Here is a 25,832-nt window from a genome sequence, read left to right as displayed (position 1 = left end):
ACCGCTCCTGTTAGACTCGCCACACGCATACAGCAGTGGTTTAACTACTGATGACAGTACCTACCTGTCTTTAACTAAGACCATAAAGACAGCTGGAGATGTGGGGGGCGGGGGGAATGTTAAATGAGTGAATTTGTGCTTGTCTTCATCCTCTTGAAATTGAGCAATCATGTGACTGTAAATGAAGAACAAGATAATGGGTTTAACTCACAATTTGCCTTAGCTCACTTTCGTTATGAGATATAACTTTTTTTTTTAATATCAACAGTTATGTTAGTTATTCTTTTAGTCTGGTTTTCGGTCTCTGCTTTAGTTGGGAAATGTCATGTACTTCCACTATAATTCTGACTGATTGCTGATTAAAAAAAGACCACGACACTAATTTCCAAAAGTTTTGTTTAATCTTTGAGCTATTAATTTAAGCAGCTAGGCACGTTTACTAAGAAAATATACACAATAGATTGAGAAGAATAATAATGGATGAGTTAACAAAAGGACAAAAGATTAGTGAAAGGCTAACATTATGATGAACGCTTAAACTTTTATAGATTTGTTGCAACATAACGTATAGAAGTATAAATACATGTTCGATCATGATCTACCCATGCTTATGCCACTTTTCAACCCATCATTGGCCAAGGTTGATTGTATCCTGTCTTATTATGAAATCGTGTCCTAACTTCTAACTCCTTGTAGTTTAAATCAACCTTTTTCTCAGTCAAGAACCTAAAGACTAAAGTTGAAAACAACATCCTATCACTTTGCCAAGTCATCTTGATGTTGTCTTCTTTTTTCTGGCAAATAAATTTGCAGAATGTTCACCAATTGGCAAGGGATGTTGTTTTACTTATTGATCAGTTCATCATGTAATTTGGAAAATATATATGCTGCTATACCATTTAAATTATTAACCTAAGACTATGTTTGGATATATGTTAGAACAAGTGTAAAAAAACGTAAGTGAAACTCTTCTTATGGATTGAAATGAAAGTCCATTTAAGTTGTTGGTGTCTAAACACACTAAATTCTGTCCATTTCTCTAGTTCCCAAAACTACTGCAGAGAGGGCAAGACAACTCTGCTTGAGGCATGGTTAGCATTTTTCCTTCATCTATAATCCTAAATCTTAGTGCTGTAAATGTATTAAACAGAACTAGTTGTGCATAAATTGAATCAAATAACCAAAGGAGCTCCACCAAAAAAATGATGAACACATTAGTTCATAGTTATAATAATTCTAACATTTTTCTTTGCTAATCTTACATAATTTGCACCATGAAATATCATTTTTTAATTGATGTCTTTAAAGTTAGATCTTGACTTTTCCTAGTGGTCTACCAAAACATTATTTTACATACATCTCACAATGGTGGTAAAAAATATACTCCTTGTCGCTTTCCCTGTAATATATAATATTTACATGAATTTGGTGTAATGGGGACTCAACTTCTTTCAATGAGTGGGGGGAAATCTTGCTTGCCACATGAATTTATTGGAGAAATTTCACTCTCGACTTCATGAAGGGACACATCTTGCTTGTATGGTTCAATGCAAAAAGCCAATCACTACTGCTAGGGGTATTTTCACTTTTCAGCCTCACTATGAAAGGTTTTATATATTGATTGCTGTTATATTTGGTTCTTTTTAAAGGAGAGTTATCTCTTATCTTCTCAAACCTGATGTGGATTTCCAATTAGAGTGCTTAGAACTTTAACGAAAATAACAAGTCCCTCAATTATTACTTTAATTTGTCATGAAGTGCTGCCCCCATTTTAATCTTCTTTTCATGATGTTGCTCAAAACAGGTTCTCCTTTCTGGTTGTGGAAACACATGCACCATGCACTTGATAAAATGTCTTAGACCAATCATGTCATATAAAGCACCTTATTCCCTGCAAGCATCAATTTTGCAATGGCTTCTTGTATTTAAATATGAAGAAATGGACCTAAAAAGACGGGTGCCTTGTGAAGAAAAACTGTTGCCATGAGCTTGTTTGTAGAACACTTAGTGCAGGGTTTAGCCCTTGCCCTTCTTGGTCTATGGCACACCATCAACACCATTAAATCTTACCTTGTGAAGGGCCCTGCAAACTTCACTGTGAGATTCTGGTTTCAATTCAATACCCCTCTGGCTAGACTCAAACACTTGGAGCTTGTTTCCATTTTATGCTTTTCTATCCTTGCAATTTTCACGCAAATTCTAGACTTCCCCAACTTCCACTATGCTTTTAAGCTTCATAACTTTGAGCATGCAACTATGTTCATACACCTTGCTTTGTTTGCTGGCTTCTCCCTCTCAATTGAGTTGACTGATTCACTTGATATCTTCTCCGGGTTTGTTGGCATACTCGCATCCTCAATGTTTAGCCAAGAGCTCTTCCTGCTCCATTTCCACTCCACAGACCATGTTGGACTTGAAGGTCATTACCACTGGCTGCTGCAACTCATAGTGATTGTCTCACTTGTTTCAGCTATGGCTGCAGCTATTTTTCCTCAAAGTTTCAATGCCGCGCTGGTGCTTTCCATTTCAATCATCTTCCAGGGATGTTGGTTTATAAACATGGGGTTCATGCTATGGATTCCTGCATGTATCCCTGAAGGATGTGTCATGAACACAGCCAAGCCTAATCAAAGTAGAATCCTAGGGGCAGTTGCTTGTGGATCCAAAGAGGCTGATTTTCGCGCCAGAGGATTAGCCAATTTACAATTTAGCTGGATCTTTGCTATAATTGTGATATTTGCAGGGATTATATGCTTGAAACTGGCTAGAAAATGCACTATTTTAGACCGGTTGGAGTATGAGAGAATTCAGAATAAAGGAACAGACTCCACTATGGCCAATGAAGGTTTCAAGCAAGGCAAATAATCTACAAGAGTTTGTTTAGTTAAGGCCTCTAGTGTAGACAAGAGACCTTAGATTATGTAACACAATATGCAATAGTGTGTAGTATACTAGCCCAGGATTACATAGATGTTGTTTCCAGTAATCTCTTGGGTTTCATAACTAGTAAGGAAATATTCAACAAAGCTATCAGCTATATAATGTTTGCCACAGTTCAAAATTGTCTAGTGTCTATCTGGGCACTGGTCTTCTGTGGTATCACTCTTTCAGTAAATGTAAGAAGCATTCTATGTGTAGAACTTGTAACATGAAGAGATTATTTTCTTTTGATTTCTTGTTGCAGAATTTCCATTTTTCTTCTTTCTCCAGTCTTCCCTATGTATGCTACTTACATAAAATGCACTTCTAGAGGAGATGGAGAAACTATAGCGGTATCCCAAATTGAGAAAAACGAAAGCATACCAATAAAATTGTTAGAAGATTCAGTTCCAAGTTCTCTACCTGCTTATATTACTCAACATCATAATATTAACAAAGCCAATTGAAATTGATTCCTCACACGTGCTTGTTTGAATTAATTTATTTAAAAAACTAATTATTTTTTCAACTTGCTGAAAAAACTTGAAACACAGTTAACTCTCATAATTGGAATATTCCCAAGCAAACACTGAACTGCTTAATAATAGGAAACTCACTCAAGTTCTGCAAAAGGATACTTTAACTCTATCTCCACATATCTCACCTAGTTTTTAATTTCAGAAAGCAGATAAATTGTGTAAATTCTGTATCTCCAATTAAAAATTCATGTAATAGGACTTAATTTATATACCCAGAGACAATTGAGTTCTGTATCATACAAAGACTTGAAGATAAGAGGAGAAACAAATTAACAAAATGTAACTATAGCCCAGCATATATTGTTAGTTTGTTATACTTTGTAATCATAGTTAGTTTTCAGTTTCAGCTATAGTTAGACTCGGTTGTAGTAATAGTTAGCTATCTATTTAGTTTCATATTAGTTGTAAACTCTTGTATAAATAAGAGAATTCTCTTGTACTCTTGGATATCAATGAAGTCACTTTTATTCTTCTGATCAAACTCTTCCATCTCTCTTATCTCTGTTCTAAACACTCCTTCACCTCTGCTCCTGTCCTGCAATGGAAATTTCAAGGAGCTCATCACCTTTGTCATTGTTCTGTGTAATGAAGAGAAACTAGAAAAAAATTATACACATTTGATGCTAAAGAAAATTGCTAGTAATGAAGAAAGAGAAATACAAGTAAAATAAAATTAGTGGTTGACTTAAGAAGTAACCTTTTTCAGGTTGAGCTGGAAGGGCTTTGCATTAGTCTATGCTTCTATGGTTGTTGAAGTAAAAAGGTTAAAGAATGGAGGAGACTACTTTGTATTGGGACTAATGGAAAGAAATGGATAACCTAAGAAGCGTGTGGTTGATTGAAAAACAAATATGATAGCTTATTGTTTATGTGGGGCATTCAACTTTAGATGATAGCAATAAAAAAAATAAGACTCCTCCAATCTTCTAGCTAATAAAGTTCACTCATTTGAACCATCTTTATTCTGTTCACAGGAACCTATTAATTCATTTAAGTCCCACTTCCTAGAATACTTTCAATTCATTTCAACATCAAATTGGTTCACAGTTAAACCAAGCAAATTGGTTCACCATGGCAGAAACAAATTCATGACAAGATTATAAACAACTTATCATAATAATATGTACACTATGTAATTAAGAGTAAACAAGTTCTCAAGCCCACATCTATGATAGTATTGTTACCTTATGTGTTCACTTCTTATTAGCTACATGCACCCGGAACATTTCTATTGGTTGGTCTTCCCGCAACACAATTTCACAGATGCATGAATCGTTTTCTTTGATCTTGTTCTTTCTGCAAAAATGTAACCACCCTTTGATACACACTCGCCCATCTCTCCACACGCTTAATTCTCCCTCTTCTGTGTGTTTTTTGTTGGCGGGTGTCAGTTGAGGCAAGGTGCCATGGTAGTTTCGCAGTTGAGTTCTTGGAATATTCTGTAATTACAAAGAAGGACCACAACTTGAAATTCAAAGTCTCAAGACAATTCAATTGATAAATGCCAACAAAATCGTTGTAAAGACTTGAAGGTAAACATTAAAACCATACCTGGCACTGGCAGCATACAAGAGTTATCTTGTTTTTAAAACAAAGGGAAAAGTCTTTGATGATTAAGTGTGGAATATGCTGCAAAAGAAGAGGGTAATAACAGAAGTGAGAGAATTTCAGTAGACGAAAGAAGGGACATGTAATGCTGCTATGAAAAGTGAAATTGCAACAGGCTTATTTACTATCAGAAAATGGAAAATCACTTAAATAACTTTTAGAATATGAACTTAACAATATAAAGAGATTAAAAGTGTTAAAACTCCAAAAGAACAATTAGAAATGAGAAGTAGAAGTTGACAACTAAGACTAGTTCCTCCACCTAGGCTTAAGCAAATGGAGTTACTCACTTACAATGTTCTAATGTCTAAAGAGCCAATATTTATAGAAGTAAGAAGCAAGAAGGATAAAGAAGGATAAAGAATTCTAACCAATTCATTGCGCCTGCCTTTCAGTAGTTTGACAATGAAGTAGGGATGGTCACGTCGAATATACATTGCTGCATCAATGTTTTCATGTCCTGCATCTTCAGCCTTGGTGACTGAACTACTTCCAATCTCCCCTAAACCAAATGAATCAGCAGGTAAAATCTGAATCATGCACCATTACATACAGAAATGAAAAACCAAAACTAACTTTTAGAGTGAAGTTGAAACTTACTTTTGGAGCTAACTTTGCAGACTTTGGGATGAGATTTTCTCTTTTTGGTTAACTTGGATTCTTCTTCATCCCCCTCTTCCAACTCTGTATTCTCCTCCTCCTCCTCAACCTCCTCATCATCATCAGAATCATCTTCACCAGGATCATAATCATCATCATCCTCATCTTGTTGTTCTTGTTCTTCTTGCTCCTCCTCATCACTAGAATCATCTTCACTAGAATCATCTTCATCACCATCCTCATCTTGTTCTTCTTCTTCTTCCTCGTCATCCAACTCTATCACAACATACTTTCCTTTTCCATGTTTTTCACCAGGATCATAATCATCATCATCCTCATCTTGTTGCTCTTCTTCTTCCTCCTCCTCCTCCTCCTCCTCCTCCTCCTCCTCCTCCTCCTCAGAATCATCATCTTCACTAGGATCATGTTCATCACCATCCTCATCTTCTTGTTGCTGATCTTCTTCTTTCTCCTCCACCTCATCACCAGAATCATCTTGCCCAGGATCATGTTCATCACCATCCCCATCTTGTTGTTTTACGTCCTCCTCCTTATCCAACTCCATCACATCATCAACATCACCCTTTTCTTTTTCTTGTTCTTCACTATCCTCTACCTTCATCTTTTCACACCCTGTTGATAGCTCACAGATCTTAAAGTTGAACACATTGTCTTCAACATGTGTAAAAAAGACAAAGTCCATAGCCCCTAAACAGTTATCTTCCCTGAACTGCTTCCAACCATCACCAAAATACAGCTGACTATAAATTGCCAGTGTTTTGACTTCCCAAACTTTCCCCCTACTGTTCTTAAGAATAACATCCCTGGGTTCCCATCCTTGTTGGAGTGCCATCTTCACAAAAGCATTTGGTATAGGCTGCAATAAAAAGAAAAACCATAATAAATTAGCAATCTTATTTAATAATCCATGCAATGTGTTACAATATTCTAAATAGCAGAATATAGACATCAACATTATATCTTTATGCAATTCAGATTAGTGAAAGTATAATTAACAACATACCATTTTTTCAGAGTGTAGTTCTGGAACATAAACTTTGAAAAAGCCAGGATACTTGTTATCCATGAATTCCAATACTCACAAATTACTACAGGCCCTGAAAAATGAACATTTACATTAAATTTAAAGGCAAGAAATGTCCAAATATGTGTCTCCAAAAGTTAACTGAAAAATAATAAGAAAAATATAGAAAAATGGATTTTGGATAAACAGATAAAATAGATTAAAATAAGAACATTTACATTTAAGTTCAGTTCATAAGGGTATTATAGAAAAATAAATTTTGGATAAACAGATAAAATCAAAATATGAATGTTTGCAATGCTCCCCCCAAATAGACAAATACCAATTGATCAAAGATGTTATCTTTCCTCTACTCTACTCTCTCCAGACCTAAAAATTTCAACTTTCCCCTAAAATTTCTCAAATTTCTCATTTTGCCCCCTTTCACAGAGACATCAACGAGGAGGAAGGTCGAGAAAGCTTACGTGAAAGAAGGAGCTGAATGATGCAGTGGAATCAGATCGAAAAGATGAAGCTGGTCTCTTTGATTTTGCGAGTAAACGATTAACCAACGGAGAGAGATTGAAAAATTAGGGTTCAATTGTGAGTGGCTTTTATTTCGAAATTTGATTCCTCTGTGTGTGTGCATTTTCAAGATCCCTTCCATTTGTAGCAAAATCATGTGCTTGATCACATTTTGATTTTCTTTTTCTATTTCTGGAAACTGGAAAGTTGATTCTGATGAGAAAAGACATTGGTTTTCTGTTTGATTTGTCCTGTTGTTACTTTGATAGTGATGTTTTCTTTTTCTGAATTTGGAAATGCAGGAAGATGGTATATTGGTGCATGTGCTGTAGTAGTTTCTGTCTCAGTTCTTGTAATGGTAATGCTGCTACCTACCTATCTATTTATGCATTGATGGTCCCTCTCAACTAAGAAAAAAGGAAACTTCATGGAAGCATTCCCAAATGAATGAAATTAGGTAATTCAAACTCAATATTCTTGCTAGCTTTTTCATTTTCATTTTTAATTTTCATTAAGCACCTGCATTTGGGTTAATGTAGGTTGCAAGGAATCATGCTTAAAAGTATCATTGGACAAGCTCTTCATAGCAAAAGTTGGGGATGGAGGACTAGAGTCATTTTCAATTTCATGACATGTGAAACTGGGTATGCTTTTTCTTTTCCTACTGCCTTCTCTCTTAATATATCTCATGAGCTGTCAAAATGAATATATGCTGATATTGAAAATTGAGTCTTCCTCCTATTTGAAGATAAGAAAACATTTTGCACTAATAGAGTAGTTGACCACAAATTCATGCTAATCATCGACAAACCACAACTTGTTATCAACTTCTCTCAATGTGACTAACCAATCATTACCTAAGAAGCACTGACACTAACACCAGACACATGACATGCCGCAACACAAACACGCGACACGATTAACATCCAAAAAATAGGACATTGCCTTATATATATTTATATTAAAACAATCAAGCTATGGCAAATCTAATTTGAAATTAAGGCAATGTTAAAAATCCAATTTGGTCCGTGTCTTTCATGTATAATGGAGGCAGAGAACTTAAGCGTGATTATTAGTAGACAAACCTACATCTTTCGTCGAAATCGTAGGCTGCCTGACACGCTTTTAAGTTGAAATCATAGACCAAGCTACATCCCTAGCTTCCACTACACTTTTAAGCTTGATAACTTTGAGCATGCAATATGTTCACCTTGCTTTGTTTGCCAGTTTCTCCCTCTCAATTGAGTTGACTGATTCACTTGACATCTTCTCTGGATTTGTTGGGATGCTTTCATCCTCAGTGTTTAGCCAAGAGCTCTTCCTACTCCATTTCCAATAATCTCTTGGGTTTCATAACTTGTCAGGAACTATTCAACAAAACTATCAGCTATATAATGTTTACCGCAGTTTAAAACTGTCTTGTAGTTTATTAAATTACTGGTCTTCTGTGGTAAGAGTAAGGCTCTTTCAGTAAATGTAAGAAGCATGCCATCTCCAGATATTATTGCTTCATAAATTCTCTCAAATTTCAAATAACAAGACTGCTGATCTTAAACTTTTTAATTATATGATCAATTGACAGTGTATTTTTGAGGGTTGCATCGATAGCTTAAAAAACATAAGAGATTTGATTTCTTATTACCAAATTTCTGGTTTGGTTCTTTCTCTTCCTTTATGTACGGTATTTACATAAACATACCAATAGAATTGTTAGAAGGTTCAGCTACCTACTTATTTTACTTAATATCATAATTAAAACAAAGGCAATTGAAATTACTCCCCGTGCCTGTTTGAATTAATTTATGTTAGAAATTAATTGTTTTCTCAACTTCCTGAAAAAAAAATTATAAGACAACCATTCATCATAATTTAAACATTCCCAAACAAACACTGAACTGCATATTATTACAGCAAACTCACTCAAGTTCTGCAACAGGATATTTTGACAGTATCTGAATGACATAATTGGTTCACCATGGAAGAAACAAATTCATAACAAAAAATAAACAAGTTCGCAAGCCCACATCTATGATACTCCTGTTCATTTCTTCTTTGCTACATGCACCCGTATCATTTCTATTTCTTGATGTTCCTGCCACACAATTTCACAGATGCATGCATCATTTTCTTTGATCTTGTTCTTTCTGCGAAAAGATAACCACCCTTTGATACACACTCGCCCATCTTTCCACCTAGCTACTTCTCCCACTTCTGTGTGTCTTCTGCTGATGGATGTCTGTTGTTGATGCAAGCTGAGATGGTAGTTTTGAAGTTCATTTCTTTGAATATTCTGTAATGACAAAGAAAGCACAGCTTTAATTTCAAATTCTCAAGACAAAAAATTGGTAAAAGCCAACAACACTTGAATAGTTGTAAAAACTTGAAGGTAAACATTAAAGGCTTTCATACCTGACACTGGCAACACACAAGGGTGACTTTTTTTCCAAACCAAGGGGAAAAGTCTTTGAGGACTGTATGTGGAATATGCTGCGGAAGGGAAGGGTAATAACAGAAGTGAAAATTTCAGTAGATGAAAGAAGGGACATGTAATAGTTCTAAACTATTAAAAGTAAAGTAGCGTCAGAAAATAGAGAATGAATGTACTAATTACTAAATAACATAGAGAGACTAAAAGGGCTTAAAGTCCAATGGAAAATTAATTAGAAATGAGAAGCTAAAGGTGACAAACAAAGACTAATTCATCCACCTAAGCTTAAGCAAGTGGACTTACTCACATAACAATGTTCTAGTGTCTAAAAAACCAATATTTATAGAAGTAAGAAAGGATAAAGATTTCTAACCAAATCGTTGGGTCTAGTTTTCCATAGTTTAACAGGGAAGTAGGGATTGTCCGGGTGAATATAGAATTCTGCATCAATTTCATCATGTTCTGCATCTTCAGCCTTGGTCTCAGAACTGCCTCCCTTCTCCCCTATACCAAATATATCAACAGGTAAAGGCTGAATCTTGGTCCCAGAACTGCCTCCCTTCTCCCCTAAACCAAATAAATCAGCAGGTAAAGGCTGAACCTTGGTCCCAGAACTGCCTCCCTTCTCCCCTAAACCAAATAAATTATCAGCTAAAGGCTGAATTATGTACCAGTAACACAAAGGAAAAAACAAAACTAACTTTCAGTGTGGAGTTAAAACTTACTGTTCAAGTTGACTTTGCAGGCTTTAGCAGGAGATTGTCTCCTTTTGGTTGCCTTGACTTCTTCTTCATCCTCCTCTGTGTCCTCCTCATCCTCATCCTCATTGTCATCATCAACACCAACACCAACACCAACACCAACACCAACACCAACACCAACACCAACACCAACACCAACATCAACATCAACATCAACATCCTCATCCTCGTTCTCATCATCATCTTCATCCTCATCCTCATCCACAACATAATCATCATCATCCTCGTCTTCTTCTTCCTCCTCATCGAGCTCTACCGCATCCTCCCTTACCATGTCTTGTTCTTTTCTACCATTTACCTTTGTCCTTTCACACCCTGTTGATTCACAGATCTTAAACTTGAACTCATTACTTTCAATATGTGTAAAAAAAACAAAGTTTGCAGCCTTTAAACAATTATCTTCTCGGAACTGCTTCCATCCAACATCAAAATACAGTTGATTGTCGATTGGAATTGCTTTGACTTCCCAAACTTTCCCATGAGAGTTCTTAAGGATGAGATCCCTGGGTTCCCATCCTTGTTGGCGTGCCAACTTTACGAAAGCATTTGGCATAAGCTGCAATTAAAAAAAATTGGCAATCTTATGACGCGCTGATCAAAAGACAATGTTACTTCAGAGTTCAGAATTTAGATATTATGATAATTTCACAATGATTTGGAATCAACAACTGAACTGGTCAGTACACTTAATATAGTTACACATTGCATTGTTTTATTGCTAGTAAACTTAAGAATTTATGCACTGTATTACAATTTATTCTAAATAGTAGAATATAGACAGCAACATTATATTATATCTTCATGTATGTCTAGATTGGAGAAAGTATGATTAAGAACATACCATTCTTTCAGAGTGTCGTTCTGGGAGGAAAACTTTAAAAAAGTCAGGGTACTTCTTTGCTGGTTGGGAGGCTCTTTCACATTCTTTGCTGATATGGCATTCTTTCATCTGGTTGACGAAATTGGTTGGGAGTCCCTTTTCTTTTCTTGGTCTTCCCCTCTTTCTTTTCTGCACCAAGATTGGGGTGGCAGCTTCTTCATGTTTTATTGTTTTAGTGCATTGTCTCTCACATCCATTGCTACTGAAAAATTGCACTAGGAATCGGTTCTGTCCATTATATGTAAAAAGCAACAACTCCTTCGACTTCACTGAGTTGTCTGTAAGAACCTGTGGCCAGCCATTTTGCATATATACCTTTTCACCCTTGAAAATGGTCACTTGCCACTGGTAACCAGATGAACCTATAAGAATCACATTTGCTGAAAAGTCTTCTTCCAAATACTTCAGAAATTCCGGTGGAACTTTCTGCAAGTTATGCCAACAAAATACAAGTTTATCCAGTATACCATGTGTGACATGTAGGTACATTATAATGAATGAATATGATTATGAAAGAGGTGAGAAGAACACAACTTGAATAGTTAAAAGTTACACAATTAAAGCCCTTCCTTATAACTTTGGTTCTTTTATATATTTGAGTTAATAATGCAGAAAATATTTAAATAAATGCTAAATGATTCATTACTTAGTACATGTTAAGGAGAAAACTATTTTCAATAAAATTTTTGTTGTTTGTTCTCTCATGACTCGAGCAGAAGATCTATGTGACTTTAAATATAATACTACGGTAAGGATTTGAAATCAATAACTGCATTGGTTTCTTATACTTCTTAGCTAAAAATATTCACTAAATAATCCACAGAATGTATTTATGAAGTTTTAATTAGTTTTCTAAGGAAAGCAACATTATATGTTCATGTAAGTTTAGACGGTAGAAAGTATAATTAAGAATATACCATTCTTTCAGAGTGATGATCTGAAAGGAAGATTCTGAAGAAGGCAGGGTAAATAGGGGTTGTGTCAGCCATCCAGTTATCCCACTATGCCACTGTTCACATGATTTCAAGTCCTGAAAAAATAACACCCTTCTTGATATTCAAAACCAAGAAATGTCCAAATAAATTGATCAAGAAACTGAAAGGCCTAAAGACATTCAATATAAAAATGCTAACTTCATCACAAGGACTGTAATTAGTTCAATTTCAATGCCCTTGATTTGCTTTACTATTTCTTATCAAAGGACTAGGCATTTAACTTATTTTTTGTGTTGATTTGTTGTCCATCTGAAGAATGTTCAATAGAGGAAAAAAGCAAAACAGAAGAATAACATTGTCCTGTCCCACTAGCACAGGCAACGAAATCAAAAATTGCTCAAGAAACTTGGCCTATGAAGCAAAAGAAATGAGACCTTCTTATACTAAAAGCCCCATTACATCAGATATGACCAATCCCTTGCACAGACAACCTTAAAATAAAATAAGATCTAAATCTCTTAACATATAAAAGAAGCTTGTATTGTATTTGTGACATGGTTTCATGTTTTCCTCAAACTGCAGGCACTGCAGTGACATGATAGAGTTGAAAGGGCATTATAAAGATCATAGTCGATCATAAAGTAAAAGCAGCATCCCATCATAACAGGTTGACATGACACAAGAAAAACCTTAGGAGAGGACATGATCACTTACCGGCAGCTTCAAAACAAAGAAGGATCTCTCTTTTCTTGTTGCTGAGTGCTATCTCTGGAGATGTATGCCCCAAGCAAAATATCCTCCTTCCCTTTTCCTCCTCCTATCTGATGCTTCCTCTAAATGTTATATTGAAGAGGCTGGAGCAGGACTATTATGAGATTGTGGTCTCTTAGGTAGTAAGTAGCTGAATAGGGTGGGGTGTTTTCAATTTTCATATTATCTATGAGGACTTGATCACTTACTTGACATATTTGCTAGCTCTGTGAGCTGTTTACACATAATGTGGCTCTTTTCTCTTTTTCTGTTTTTGGAAATTGATTGTAATTTGTGAGCATGTAATGCAAAATGGTAAGATGAGCATGTGAACTGCATTAAAATTGTATGCTTAGTGATTATAATGCTGATATTTTCTGGCACTGCAGTGGTTTGATAGAGACCTGCACTGGTGTTTGGAAATGAAAGAAAATGGCCAATTCAAACTCATTTACTCAACCAATCCACATTTGCATACTGTCAAACTGTAGGCCTACTTAATTATTTTTCTTTCTTTGAAGCATTTTAATTTCCTTATGTTACCAATGCTATCAACCTCACCATATGGCGTAAGCATCTACATTTGGCCTTTTTACTTTTCTTTTTTGTTCTTGTTGAACTTAACTACACCTATACTTAAATAAACTAACCACGGTGAGTAACTTTCCATTGCTTTCTTTATTATTTTTGTAAAGACCCGAAGAGTGTAAGCATGTAGCCCAATAAGGTTATTAATTCTTAATGAAATAAAAATTCACGTCCGTGGAGAATTTTAATATGTGAACTCTGCTTTTTTGGCCTTTTTTCTTCATTATACTAAGCTATTAATATTTCATTTTCAGAGTACTTTGTCACCAAATTCTCTTAAACTATGTTATGAGTTAACCAAAACAAAAACTAGATTATGAGTTATTTGGTTTTGTTTTATAAGACAACTTTTTCTTCTCTGCAGGCAGCAAAAGTTCTACATTCACAAGTGAGGCAGCAAGTTAATTTGCTTAAATAGTTGGGAATGAAAGAGGGCATCCAGTTAGAAAATAGGCTGTGCATAATTGATCCAACATAAGAACAAAATAAGGGTTATGTGACTAACTTACCATGAATTTTTGTTTTTTAAATTATTAGAAGGAAATGCAAAGGAATTATTTATTTGCCTTTACACGTATAACAAGAGGAAAGCTAAGAAGATGGGGTTTCCACGAATCAATCAGGATTATAAGTAGGGCAAAATCACCATCCTTTTATATCTAACTATACCATCCCAAATCCCATAATTTCCAAAAATCCGAGGGGATTTTCGGATTTTTTTAACATTTTACAATTTAAAATGCAGTAGTTAAAATTGTCTATTGTGTTTCACAATCTAAAATACGGCAACTAAAAATATTCCGCATTTTTGAATTTGCGGTATTTAATGATGTGTTTCATATTGTTGCAATCACAATTTTATTTACAGTACACTAAAATAACATTCCGTATTAGATAAATAGATAATGCACAAATGGGGGGAGGAAAAATGATAGGCATATCAAAATGGACCCCAACTCGTGAACTAACTCGACTCAATCCATTTTTTGGGTAAATTAGGTTGGAAAAATACTTATTTAGGTGAGTTTTTTTTGTTGCTCGACTCATCTAAATCTCAATATGCTAACCGGGTTGAAAATTAAGTGAGCCGAGCCATCTCATTTTTATTTAAATTTGTTTTCTAGTCAATAAAAAAGAATTCAATTTATTTTCTAAACTTGTTACAATTTTTTATCAATTTTATTTTAAATAAAAGTGAGTCAGCTCACCTAACCCAACAACTAGTGGTGGGTTGAGCTGAGTTATGATTTTAAAGGCTCATCAGAAAAGTGAGTTAGCTCCGCTTAACTCGTCGTTAAGCCAGCTCAAGTGAGTTAGATTGACTCACTTTAGCAAACCTAAAAAAGAGGGAGGCTGCATGTACCAGCAAGAAGAACACTATATCAAAAGCGAAAATGGGAGAAGAGTAAAGAGAGAGAAGCCATAGTCATATGTGAATGGCCCCTCTTGGTCATGATGCTAGTGGCGGTTGGGTTTTGTTGCTTGATCTATGAATCTATGATGGAGAGGACGATGATGGGAATGATGAAACAGCCGCGACACGGTGGAGCATGGTTTTGGCCACGATGGTTTAGTGGGGCTGATTTGTTGGTTCAAACCTTGCCGCATCATGGCTTGGTGGCTTCATACAGTGATTTTGGCTTCCTCTATATTTCCCTTCACCTGTTCCCTAATGTGCCTCATATTTACCACAACTTAAAAAACGGTATGCAATTTTCTTAGCTACCGCAAACTCTAAATGTGGAACTCAAAATTATATCCTACAAATTCATGTTTGCAGGAGGAATAACATCAATACTTTGCATACGGGGGGAGCTAAAATGCGGGAATGTATGTAGATATTGCAAATAGTGAGGTTATTAGTGGGAAAAAAAAGAGATGGTGGATGTAGATGTGAAGGTTGTGGTGGTTTTACTCTTGTGCTTAGAAGTAGTACCAAGAAACAAGTTTAAGCATACGAGCTCTTTTAATCATGAATGAATGATGGCAAACAAAGATAAAGGTTACTAAGTGATGGCCTTTAAGACAGTGTAACATCAATATATTTTTGAAAAGAAAATGAAGAAGACCTGTTGTTATTTTTCCCTATCATCCATCCATATGATATACAATTTCTCTAAAAATAATATGAAAACAAGTCCATAATAGAAAAGGTAAATGTGAAAGGCAACTCAAATTTATTTTCAGCAATAAACAAAAGCGGTGGATGCAAGAATAAAAAGGATAAGCATTGTCTTGGATTCTCATCAGGTAAATTGAACAATCTATTCACAGTCTCAGAAACAGTTGTAAACAAGAACCGGTACTTAAACTACAATAACTATGTTACACTTAAGTCATCCTGAAATGGACATAAAAAGCATCTAGGTTCCACATTAATAAAATAAGAGATGATCACACAGAAGCAAGGGCTACTTAATAACACAGTAGAGCTATCATGAATGAAGCTAATGTTAATTTCTAACTAGTTTAGATGAAGTGAGGTGATGCTGCAAGGGAGAACTCAATTGTTTAGCTGATACCGCATTTTCGTTCTGCTGCAAGGGAGAGCTCAACAATCCCACATCTTCAGTGACACGAAATAGAGTAACTTGCAGCGCCACATCCTTCACTTTAAGGAGCTCAAACACACAGACATCACCTTCACCTAAATTGTTATCTAATGCAAATTCAAACCAACCCTGGCTTAACTTGGCTCTACCTCCTCTATAAAGGCAGCGAACCGGCCACTGTCTCCCATCAGAGGTTTGAAGTTTAATGAATCCCGAAACACCATTCAAATGCTTTTCTGCAAAACAGGATGGCAAATACTGGAAAACAGAAAGAGGAGTTTTAGTATTCAAAGATTAGCTGTTCAAGAAGAATTAAAAATGCATGGCATGGTGAATTCAAGGGCTCACCATAATGCATCCTCTGTATAAATAGGAGGGCCGCAGGACAACCCGACAGAAAGGATTAGGTGGTTCAAACTCTTTTGCTGCATTGACGGCCTTTTCTCTTTCTTCAGCTGTCACAGTTCTTTTTCTTGCAGAAGCACTTTCGTAAAATCTAACGCGCATTTCTACCTCCTCTTCATGTTCCTGGTCTTCTGCACTTTCACAAATTGTGTTGATCATAAAATTCAATCTCAATAACTAGCTAGAAAGAAAACAGATTAATGAGAGCTTACTAATACCTGATTTACGCTTCTTCGTCGCAGTTTTTTTAATTCTTTCCTCCATAGATGCGCGCAATTTCACTTCTTCATTAGACCTTTTAAACTCAGCTGCATTAAACTGGACACCTATATCCCTGGACAACTTTTTGTCTTGTGAATTGGCACTTCTTGAAGAAAGGGTATTCCCGCCCTCTCCCCTGTTAATACTATTAAGTTTAGACCCATTAAACAGATTCTGCAATGCTGGAGGCGAATAACTCTTGCCTCCAGGTGTTGACTTATCTACTGATCCAGGAAAAGCTTTGTTTGGCAATGTACTACCAGGAGTGAGGTGCGAAGGTGATGAATCCAAGATTTCAATGGAATCTTCATCTTCCATTTCTTCAAGAAATTTAAGCCGACTTGCGAAGTAAGGCCCTTCATTACTGCTGCGTGTGGCTGGTTGATAGTTTATCTCAGAAGTAGCCAAGATATTAACATTGAAAGATGACTTGCCTTCATATCTGAATACCAACAAGTATCCAACGCCAATGGAATAGCGTTGAACAAATTCTTGCCAACCATCAACGAGCCAAGATTTGTTGTCTGCCTTTTTTAATCCTACACGCCAGACACTACCGTCAGGAACAGAGAGGGTAGCAAATGGAGAAAGCTCACCCCCATATTTCCTCATAAAATTATCCGGGAGCCTCTGCAATTCAAAAATCAAGTTAGATACAAATTTTGAATTCAAGCAATTCAAGCAGAATAATGAGCTCTCTACCACAATGATGATGTTTTTTACTCTAAGAGCTGAACTTTTAATTAATGAACAGGCCAATTTGCCCCTTGCATCCACTCAAAATGACCACTGCCCTTACCCAAGTAGAATAATGTAGGGATGATAAGAAGACTTAGTTTTGAGATGTATACAAAACTGGAACCATGGTTATCTTGTATTTAGTCCTACCAACTACCAAGATCCAAATGAAGACTAATTCTCACACGTTTATGAGAGCGAGAAGCCTAAACTCAAAGCAACTTTAAACAAACAAAATACATCAATAATGAGATATGAAGTTGAAGAGTGAAGACCACTGGTGATGATGTTAAGACAAAAAATAATTCATTTTAAAAGTACAATTTTCTGTATATGAATTTGTTTCAACAAGTTTAGCTCTTAAATAAGCCAATACGAAGCTAAAATGCTAAGTACAGGCATAGACTCAAGAATGATTCCATAGGTTACTTTAAATATAATTTGCCTTGCATTATTATGGGTTTAATTCAAGTGATTCCCATAGTTATCGATAGCGGCTCTATAGCGCCGCCGCGTAGCAGACCCCTGCCGCGATGGGATTGGGGCCGTGAAATCCCGCTATTCGCAGGCAGCCAATAGTGGCCTTCCCTTGTATGGGATTTCATTTTTGGGGGTCATCCGCGACAGGCTGCGATCCGCAATTGACTACTATGTCCTCCATCACTTCAAGTATTAGTTGAGGGGAACTTGAAAATCTCTTCAAAATATAATTGCATAGGTCAAGCATTGAAACCAGTTTGACAGGACAGGAAACTAAAAACCAGTGTAAATGCATGATAACTGTCTTGGACATACTAGAACCAGTGGCAAAAATATTGCTAGTGCAGAATAAGAGATTAGATCTCAAAGGCAAAGCACAAAATTTATTAAGCATGAGCTTCCTCAGAATTTCCTCCAGTTAAACAACCTCCAAGTCATCTAATACAGCCTAATTTTAAGAAAACATAAAAAAAATATATGGCAATTTTAGGGGAGATTATTGATCCCGAATCTGGCGGCATCCAAAGGGTGACCGGGTACCGGATGTATATACCAAAAAAAAAAAGCAAGAGAAAAATGAAAGGCCTATATGGGTGAGCACACTATTAAGTCCAGGACTAATTTCAGGTCTATCTCCTCTAAAATCCTAACACCATGACCCCAAAAGATACATTTTTTTTTCTGATTTACTTCACATCCACTCAATCAGTAGGAACAAACCCTAATTCAAAACAGAAATTGGTGATACTAATCACACTTCAAAGGGTTAAAAAAATCCAAACTTTAAGAAAGATGTGACAAGATTAGTGAATTGGGGATAGTGGGGGTGAAAAAAATCAAAACCCCAGAAAAATTAACTACCCCTTTCTTCCCCTCTCACTCAAAATTCACAGAAACCCTAGAACACCCACCCAAAATCAAACAAATAAAACTCAAAACCAACTCTGAAAAAACCCAAAAAATCAAATAAAATAAAATCTCAGAGTAATGAGAGGAAAAGGGGAAGAGAATTTCGGTACCAATTGCTTGGCTTGAACAGTGGAGGGTAGAACAAGCTTGTAGAAAGAAGGGCGCGGCATTTTGTGACTGATTCTGAGCCCAAAACTCCAAACCCTTATAGCATTGCACACCGTTTGGTTCAAAGTTGCAAACTTTGGACTCTATCTTCTGAAATTTCTTCACCTTCCAGATCTACTACTTCACAACCCTTCTCTGTTTATGAGTCAAACAGTGGTTTTGAATAAAAAAGACCTCAACTTGACCTAAAAGCTGACGAGTTCATGACTCAGTGAGTTACCAAAAAAATTTACCCAGTTTGGATGGACTCAATTTCCAAGCAACTTTCTTAGTGCAGTTCTAAAACCCCTTTTGTGTTTGTTGTCTTGTGTTGTGTTTCCATTTGGAATTTTGGAAGAGAGTGATTTGTTTGTTTTTATGTTTGGGTCCCTGTAATTTTGTGTAATTCTAATTTGGCACGTTATCTATCAATAGTCGAAAGTAGAAATATGGAAAATGTTAACCACACCTCTATTTATAGCCCTCCCTATAGTAGGGAAAAACAACAATGCGTTCCAACTAGGTAGTGTCATGAATGGAAAGTTCATTATTTTCTAACCATGATCAAATCATTTTTTTGGGGGGAAATAATATCCTCTTAATGAGGATTTAATTAGTATCTTCTCTGGATGAATTCATTCTCTTCAATGATTTCTTACTTGATCTGAAAATTTTTATTTATCATTAATTTCATTAGTAAAAGCGTTTTTACATTATTAAGTGAAAAATACATTTACTTTATAGATCTAGGCAAAAAAATCATTGAAGAATAGCAGTTTGATTTAAAAAGACGATACTTAAGGCCCGTACAATGTTGAGTTGGGACTGAACGGTGGTTATAAAAAAGATTTTTAGAGTCAGAAATAGAGTTGCGGATTGATTTGCCCGCAAAGCTTCCCAGGAGAGCTCCACTCGATGTAGCTTAGTTTGTTGTTTTGTTGTTACTACTATTCCTATGTAATTAAGAAAATATCATTGAAGAGAATGTATTATTCAAATTTAAAAAAGATATGAAAAAAATATCTTTGATAATAACAAAAAATACTTACAAACGAAAAGTATATGCAATAAAAAGAGTATGAAATCAATAATTTTTTACTATTACATCACCTTATTAATTACTGCCATTTGCCTGTGTTCCTTTATTAATAACACTCGTCATGTGGAGCAGGAACTAGAGTAGGTCACAGAAAGCCATGAAAAAGAAAAGGCATCAGCAACAGAGTCAAAAGATCTTGTAAGACTTTATTCCATCCTCCTATGTCATATATCTATTTATTTAAAAAAAATAATTGAAAAAAATCTGAACAGTTTATAAATGTAATTTTTCTACACATGACAACATGACATAACTAATGGGGACCACAAAAAACTAAACTTCACACCCATTGTTGTGTTAACTGCTAAGTTCAAATGTGTCATATTGATGGTAGAAGATACTAAATACATATTTAGATACACGGTAACAAATTATGGCCGGTTAAAATCATAATAAATTCAAAATAATTTATCTTAGCTTTTCAGATGGTCTACTGTAAACTAGAAATTAAACCCGTGCGTTGCACGGTTTTTTTTTTTAAGTTATATGTTAAATTTATCTTCGTATATGTAATAATATAGTAAATGTATTGTGTAGTAGATAATTAAAAATAAGATAAATATATGAAATGTAATTACATTGATAAAGTTTAATAAAATATTTATTGTAAAATAATTTTTTAGTATATTAAAAAATATTTTATGTTGCTTACTAAAATTAATTTTCAATTCATTTCGTGATCATATGTTTTCATAATAGTACACTCTCTATAATAAGTAAAAGGAGGGAAATATATAATTAGAGTTGAATAACTTAGTTTGTGTTTTGTGCAAAATGATGTTTCTCTCTTACTTTTATGCATGTTTTCACCTTGAAAGCAATGTTTGCAATTGAATTTTTATGGGTATAGAAAATTTTTAATTATGAAAAATATTTTTAGTGATGCATATAAAAAGTTATATTATTTATTGTTTAATAAGCATTTAATTAGTTAATATGCAGTTTGTAAGAAATTATATTTTTTAATTTAATTAGTTGATAAATGAATTAAGATAATAGTTTATCTTTTTGGTACATCAGAAAGATATATTGCACCCTTTATGGATTGATATTTTGACCTCCCCCACCCTACCCACATGTCCTCTAGCTCTTGCCACTTGAGCTATCATTCGATGACAGATAATAATTTATCTTATTCAATATAAACTTTTTACAATTTTGAAGATATATAGTAAAAAATTGAAAAAACTTTATAAGTGCAATTTACAAACACAAATCGTTCTATCTGATGTATATCTATCATAGTGGTTAAAATTAACTCTTTAATCCCTAAGGTTCGATCATTAAGAACTGTACTCTATGGGAGACCTTTGACTTTAATCACACTCGAGTAGAACAGAGTTTCCTCAGTAGATGATACATGTGGCTAAAAAACTAACAAAAATTGTAAAGACTTAGTTAAAAAACTTCATAAGCTCCTCTACTATGAATATAAAGATAAAAATAAGTGGAAGTTGGTTAGAATAATTTTTATTTTTTATCAATTAAGAAAATTTTTAAGTATACCAAATATAATTGCATTTAGGAAGTTCATTAAACACTTTATTGTATACTACTTTTTTTTTCCTATTATAGGTGAGTGCAACAATAATAAACCTCAGGGAAAGTTAGTGCAATATGTCCATATTTATGTAAAAATCATATTAAATATTATTACCAAAAACATATTTTTAATATAAATTATAATTATTATCAACCAAAAATTTCAAAATTAAAATGTTTTGAAAAATGAATTTATTTGAGTTATTCTTTTATTTTTTTATAATAAATATGATCTGCATAATATTTTAAATATACCTTCTAATTTTATTAATTTATTTTTAATATATTTAATTTATTTATTATCATATATGTATTTAATTAGGAAAATTACTCTATTATAATCAATAATTACTTGATAAAAAATATAAAAGTAGCAATATTAAGAAGAATCATTAAATGATAACCACAATATGTAATTAATGTAAAAACTCAAGTGAGCTTTACATATATATATAGATTTTGGTGATTTTATATTGTGTATTAAAACCTCCCTGGAAATACATGGAAAAACATGAAGATGGAAGAAATGAATTCTATTTCCTTGAATTGATAGAATCTTCCCACGCCAGGATTTCTCTTTTTGAGGGATGCTTCTCTGAATAGTTTGAGATTTTGAAACATCCCGTAAAAAAAATGGTACAGGAAATAGAGGACAATATATATCATAAAACAAAACTTATAATAATAATAATAATAGTTTAAAAAAAAAATCTAAAACTAACCTAACACTAGAAACCCACGCAGCCCACTCCTATATACATTGTAAAAGAAAGAGAAAACCGTGTCCTGCTCTCTCTCTTTCAATTTCGTTTTCCTTGCCTCTGCATAGTGGGTAGCGAATTTCTTCCTCTCAATTTATTCATCATTCTTCTTGTCTTTTTCCTCCACAAAAAAAAAACCACACAAAATCCTACCATTGATTACATGCTGTTGAAGGACATTTGGGCTTTCACGTGGAAGAGTTTTGAGACAATTATTGAGAGTTAGGGCTTCTGATTTGAGGAAGGAGAAGAGTATCCAGCACTTCAAATTGTGGATTTGATTTCTTGGAGGTATATCCACACTCTATAAATTTACAAGAAATTATTATAGCATATGTTAGACTTGAGTAGAATTATTTTAGGATTTTGGGTACTAATTGAGAATTTTGTGGTTGCTCACGGGTAGTAGGACATAAGATAATTTATGCTGAAGGTTGGAATTAAATTTTGGTGTTCAGATTCGTTGGCTAGTGGTTTGTTCGGTTGCCGTGGAGCTGTTGGAAGCAGTTCAGTTGATTCGCCTTTGTTGTGAGTGGTTTTCAATTACTGTGGCATAATTTTATTTCTCTATAACTGTTAAGTTAAATTATTTTGATATATTACCTATTCATTTGAAAATTGGGGAAACATGCTTTTAAAGTTCTTGAGTTCTTTCAAAGTGAGTTTTATTAAGTGGATTTTGAGAATGCTTTATGAAGTTATATGAACTGAGAATTTACATTGATTTGATTTTGGAATAATGTGAAATTAAGAATGCTATTTGAATAGCATTGATGAGTATTGGAAAGTGGATTTTGAGATTGTTGATGAGACTTGTGTTGGTTTGAGAAAATGGTTTTGGGGGATCCTTGATAGAACCCCGTAGCCGTTAACGGAGGTAACGGCCTAGGTGCACCTAGCTAGATTGATTCCGGGAGGAGAGGGCTATCCGTTAGATGGAGCCGCCAGTGCACGGAGAGGGCTATCAACGAGATGTAGCTTCCCCCGATGAGATATGATACGATATATGATGTGAGAGAGGAAAGGGCTATCCGTTAGATGAAGCCGCCCCTATCGGAGAGGTCATCCCTTAGGAGGAGAGGGCTATCAACGAGATGGAGCCGCCTCACGGTTCTACATGTGTGACCCTATTAAATTATATTTCTGATTTTGAAATGCTTTCATATGATTGACATGATTTTTATTCAGTTTCATTGAAATTGTTATTTATAAACTTGACAGTTTGATCATCTCTTATTTAAAATGATTCTTATTAACTTGGTTAATATTATATATATTACACACTCTGAACTGACAGTGAAAAACTCGTGTTTCATATGTTTCCCCTTCCTGTTCATGGTGGTTGTTGACTCCTCACTAAGTCTTTGTGACTTACCCCATTCCTTATTTCCATCCACAGGAAACTGAGTAGCAGACTGTTGTCAGATTCAGGTCGTTCGGCTTATTTCGTTTATAGGCCTCATTGGAAGGTTGTCATTTAATTGTGTCTGTTGTCGGTCTTTGTCATTCTGCAGCTATAGGGGAGTCTTTGAGGGGATTCAGTCTAACTTGTTATTTATTGTTTAAATTTAAGATTTAGCACATTAGTGCTGAATTTGAAATTTATGTATTCTTGGAATTCTAGTTATGATAAATCTCAATTGTTAGATTTTATTATTTTGAAGATATTGATATTACAGGAAAGGTTCTTTTGGATTTATATAAATTACATAAAACATGTATAGTTTTGGAAAATTGTTTCGGGAAATGGCTTGGGTTAATTATGCTTGCCAGGCTAAGGTGATAGTCTGTGCGCCGGTCACGGCTTGGGATTTTGGGTCGTGACAGATTTGCTCACTGAACCATCTCCATAAATGAAAATTGGAAAGCACAAGTAAAAAAACCTCTATCAAAGTCATTATCATACAAATGTGGACCCTCATATCAATTTGGTTTGTAGCTACAAGTTCAAAAGAGCAGATGTCACCAATCTTTAGCTTATAATCAGGTGAAAGGCTACCCATATTTTGAACAACACAGTACAACTTTGATTTTGATCGTTAAATTCTAGTCACATCTGAAGTTTGTTCTTTGAATTATCGCTTCTGTGTTTTTAACTTTGAGTATAGGTGGAAATAGGATTTGACTTTTGACTACAGTAAATGTACATTCAATTGAAGGAGACTTACAGCTAGTACTTTTACATTGGCTGCAGAATGATCAATTTCTCGGTTGTACTTGTTGAACAAACAAGTTGTTCCCAGGTGTTTTTTTAACTGATTTAAACAGCAAGAATGGAGATAGATGTCGGTACATCGACTTGGATCATGCTTCGGTGAAACTTTGTTTAATCCAAACAAAGGCACCAATAATTGAAAAAGATAATTTAGTCAAACAATCTGCTCCAAAATTATCAATTTTACGATTAATAAAAACTAAATTAACAAAATCAAAAGAAATTAAAAGTTAATTTGTTGTACATTAAATTAAGAATGAGTGACTCAGGTGTAAAATTGAAACTACTATGAAAAAAAAGATGTTGAGAAATTTCATACTTTATCATTTTTTATTGTATACCACAATTTTAAAAGTTAATTTTCTAATAAATAATTGTATGAATTTTTTTCCCAATGACAATCATCACTCGTTGTACTATCGCTTGTATTTTTCTTTAAGGAAGGATGTTAAAGACTCTTCTCTATTTTAAGGAAGGATGTTAAGACTCTACTTGCAAAAAAACCTCAATTGACAATACAAAGTCACAAATTTAGTGTACAGGAGAATTCGTGTGTAATACATTTTTGGAGAGGGATGAAAAATCTTCACTATGTTTAAATCTTTTTTGAACGTCACTATGTTTAAATCTTGAATTCACGTAATAGACGAGATCATAATGGTGATCGAATATTATGTGTTTGCATGTTTTTGAAAAAAGAAATACATAACCCTGACTATTTTCTTAAACAATTTTGAGTAGCTTCTAATTTCTTTTTGGTGAATGAGTAGCTTCTAAGAAGAGAGAAATTAAATCGTACTTTTATAGTGACACTACTTGAATTCAAATTTACAATTTTATTTTTAAACAATTCTTTATAATTTTATGTACCTCAATGTAATTTTATATGAAAAAACTTTTTTATGATTTTATATCCAAACAATTCAAAATCACTTTTTTTTGAAGCAAGAGAGTAGACATAAATAATGAGTTTATGTCTTCGTAGGATAGCTCAAGTGGTAGGAGCTGGAGGACATATGAGTTGGGTAGGGGGAGACCCAGGGATCAAATCCTGGCGGGCGCAATTTATCTTTCCGATGTATCAAAAAAATAATGAGTTTATGCTTTTCAAAAAATCGCATAAAATTAAATTATTTTTTCTATTCAATTTCAAAATCATTTTTATT

At 34.5% G+C, this 25,832-nt stretch overlaps 4 protein-coding genes and 2 long non-coding RNA genes across 6 annotated transcripts; 3 read left to right on the top strand and 3 right to left on the bottom strand.

Moving 5' to 3' along the window:
* Nucleotides 1–1,799: 1,799 nt before the first annotated feature.
* LOC130747408 (uncharacterized) lies at nt 1,800–3,171 on the top strand. Its single transcript, XM_057600347.1, has one exon. The coding sequence runs from the start codon at nt 1,984–1,986 to the stop codon at nt 2,863–2,865; it is 882 nt and encodes a 293-aa protein (XP_057456330.1). The 5' UTR covers nt 1,800–1,983; the 3' UTR covers nt 2,866–3,171.
* On the bottom strand, nt 2,885–7,316 carry LOC130747406 (B3 domain-containing protein At5g60130-like). Its single transcript, XM_057600344.1, has 7 exons — nt 7,176–7,316; nt 6,691–6,784; nt 5,667–6,543; nt 5,438–5,568; nt 5,010–5,087; nt 4,643–4,897; nt 2,885–3,993 (listed from the first exon to the last, which is right to left on the bottom strand). Exons 2-6 carry the CDS (start codon nt 6,751–6,753, stop codon nt 4,652–4,654), a joined length of 1,395 nt encoding a protein of 464 aa, XP_057456327.1. The 5' UTR covers nt 6,754–6,784; nt 7,176–7,316; the 3' UTR covers nt 2,885–3,993; nt 4,643–4,651.
* LOC130747413 (uncharacterized) lies at nt 7,154–13,432 on the top strand. Its single transcript, XR_009022381.1, has 4 exons — nt 7,154–7,293; nt 7,518–7,672; nt 7,755–7,859; nt 12,802–13,432. It is a non-coding gene; the product is annotated as an uncharacterized LOC130747413 (long non-coding RNA).
* On the bottom strand, nt 9,109–13,070 carry LOC130747405 (B3 domain-containing protein At4g34400-like). The gene is made up of 7 exons (XM_057600343.1): nt 12,934–13,070; nt 12,202–12,314; nt 11,246–11,710; nt 10,369–10,960; nt 10,017–10,273; nt 9,625–9,702; nt 9,109–9,505 (listed from the first exon to the last, which is right to left on the bottom strand). Exons 2-7 carry the CDS (start codon nt 12,271–12,273, stop codon nt 9,257–9,259), a joined length of 1,713 nt encoding a protein of 570 aa, XP_057456326.1. The 5' UTR covers nt 12,274–12,314; nt 12,934–13,070; the 3' UTR covers nt 9,109–9,256.
* Nucleotides 13,433–15,772: 2,340 nt separating the features above from the next.
* On the bottom strand, nt 15,773–19,381 carry LOC130747407 (B3 domain-containing transcription factor VRN1-like). Its single transcript, XM_057600345.1, has 4 exons — nt 19,013–19,381; nt 16,733–17,405; nt 16,458–16,645; nt 15,773–16,367 (listed from the first exon to the last, which is right to left on the bottom strand). Exons 1-4 carry the CDS (start codon nt 19,070–19,072, stop codon nt 16,011–16,013), a joined length of 1,278 nt encoding a protein of 425 aa, XP_057456328.1. The 5' UTR covers nt 19,073–19,381; the 3' UTR covers nt 15,773–16,010.
* Nucleotides 19,382–22,448: 3,067 nt separating this feature from the next.
* LOC130747412 (uncharacterized) lies at nt 22,449–24,134 on the top strand. The gene is made up of 3 exons (XR_009022380.1): nt 22,449–22,742; nt 22,910–22,979; nt 23,851–24,134. It is a non-coding gene; the product is annotated as an uncharacterized LOC130747412 (long non-coding RNA).
* The last annotated feature ends 1,698 nt before the right edge of the window (nt 24,135–25,832 follow it).

Source organism: Lotus japonicus, chromosome 3, assembly GCF_012489685.1.
Source record: "Lotus japonicus ecotype B-129 chromosome 3, LjGifu_v1.2".
Taxonomy (NCBI): domain Eukaryota; kingdom Viridiplantae; phylum Streptophyta; class Magnoliopsida; order Fabales; family Fabaceae; genus Lotus; species Lotus japonicus.
The sequence above is the reverse complement of the archived record's forward strand: the minus strand, read 5'-3'. Positions and strand labels throughout refer to the sequence as shown.

Coding starts and splice junctions, on each gene's coding strand:
- LOC130747408 (XM_057600347.1), top strand. CDS start 1,984: ATGAGCTTGTTTGTAGAACACTTAGTGCAGGGTTTAGCCCTTGCCCTT.
- LOC130747406 (XM_057600344.1), bottom strand. CDS start 6,753: ATGGATAACAAGTATCCTGGCTTTTTCAAAGTTTATGTTCCAGAACTA. Junction 6,544..6,690: donor AACTACACTCTGAAAAAATG/GTATGTTGTTAA, acceptor TTTTTATTGCAG/CCTATACCAAATGCTTTTGT. Junction 4,898..5,009: donor TTGTATGCTGCCAGTGCCAG/GTATGGTTTTAA, acceptor TTGTAATTACAG/AATATTCCAAGAACTCAACT.
- LOC130747405 (XM_057600343.1), bottom strand. CDS start 12,273: ATGGCTGACACAACCCCTATTTACCCTGCCTTCTTCAGAATCTTCCTT. Junction 10,961..11,245: donor AACGACACTCTGAAAGAATG/GTATGTTCTTAA, acceptor TTTTAATTGCAG/CTTATGCCAAATGCTTTCGT. Junction 9,506..9,624: donor TTGTGTGTTGCCAGTGTCAG/GTATGAAAGCCT, acceptor TTGTCATTACAG/AATATTCAAAGAAATGAACT.
- LOC130747407 (XM_057600345.1), bottom strand. CDS start 19,072: ATGCCGCGCCCTTCTTTCTACAAGCTTGTTCTACCCTCCACTGTTCAA. Junction 16,646..16,732: donor GACGAAGAAGCGTAAATCAG/GTATTAGTAAGC, acceptor GTGAAAGTGCAG/AAGACCAGGAACATGAAGAG. Junction 16,368..16,457: donor TATACAGAGGATGCATTATG/GTGAGCCCTTGA, acceptor TCTGTTTTCCAG/TATTTGCCATCCTGTTTTGC.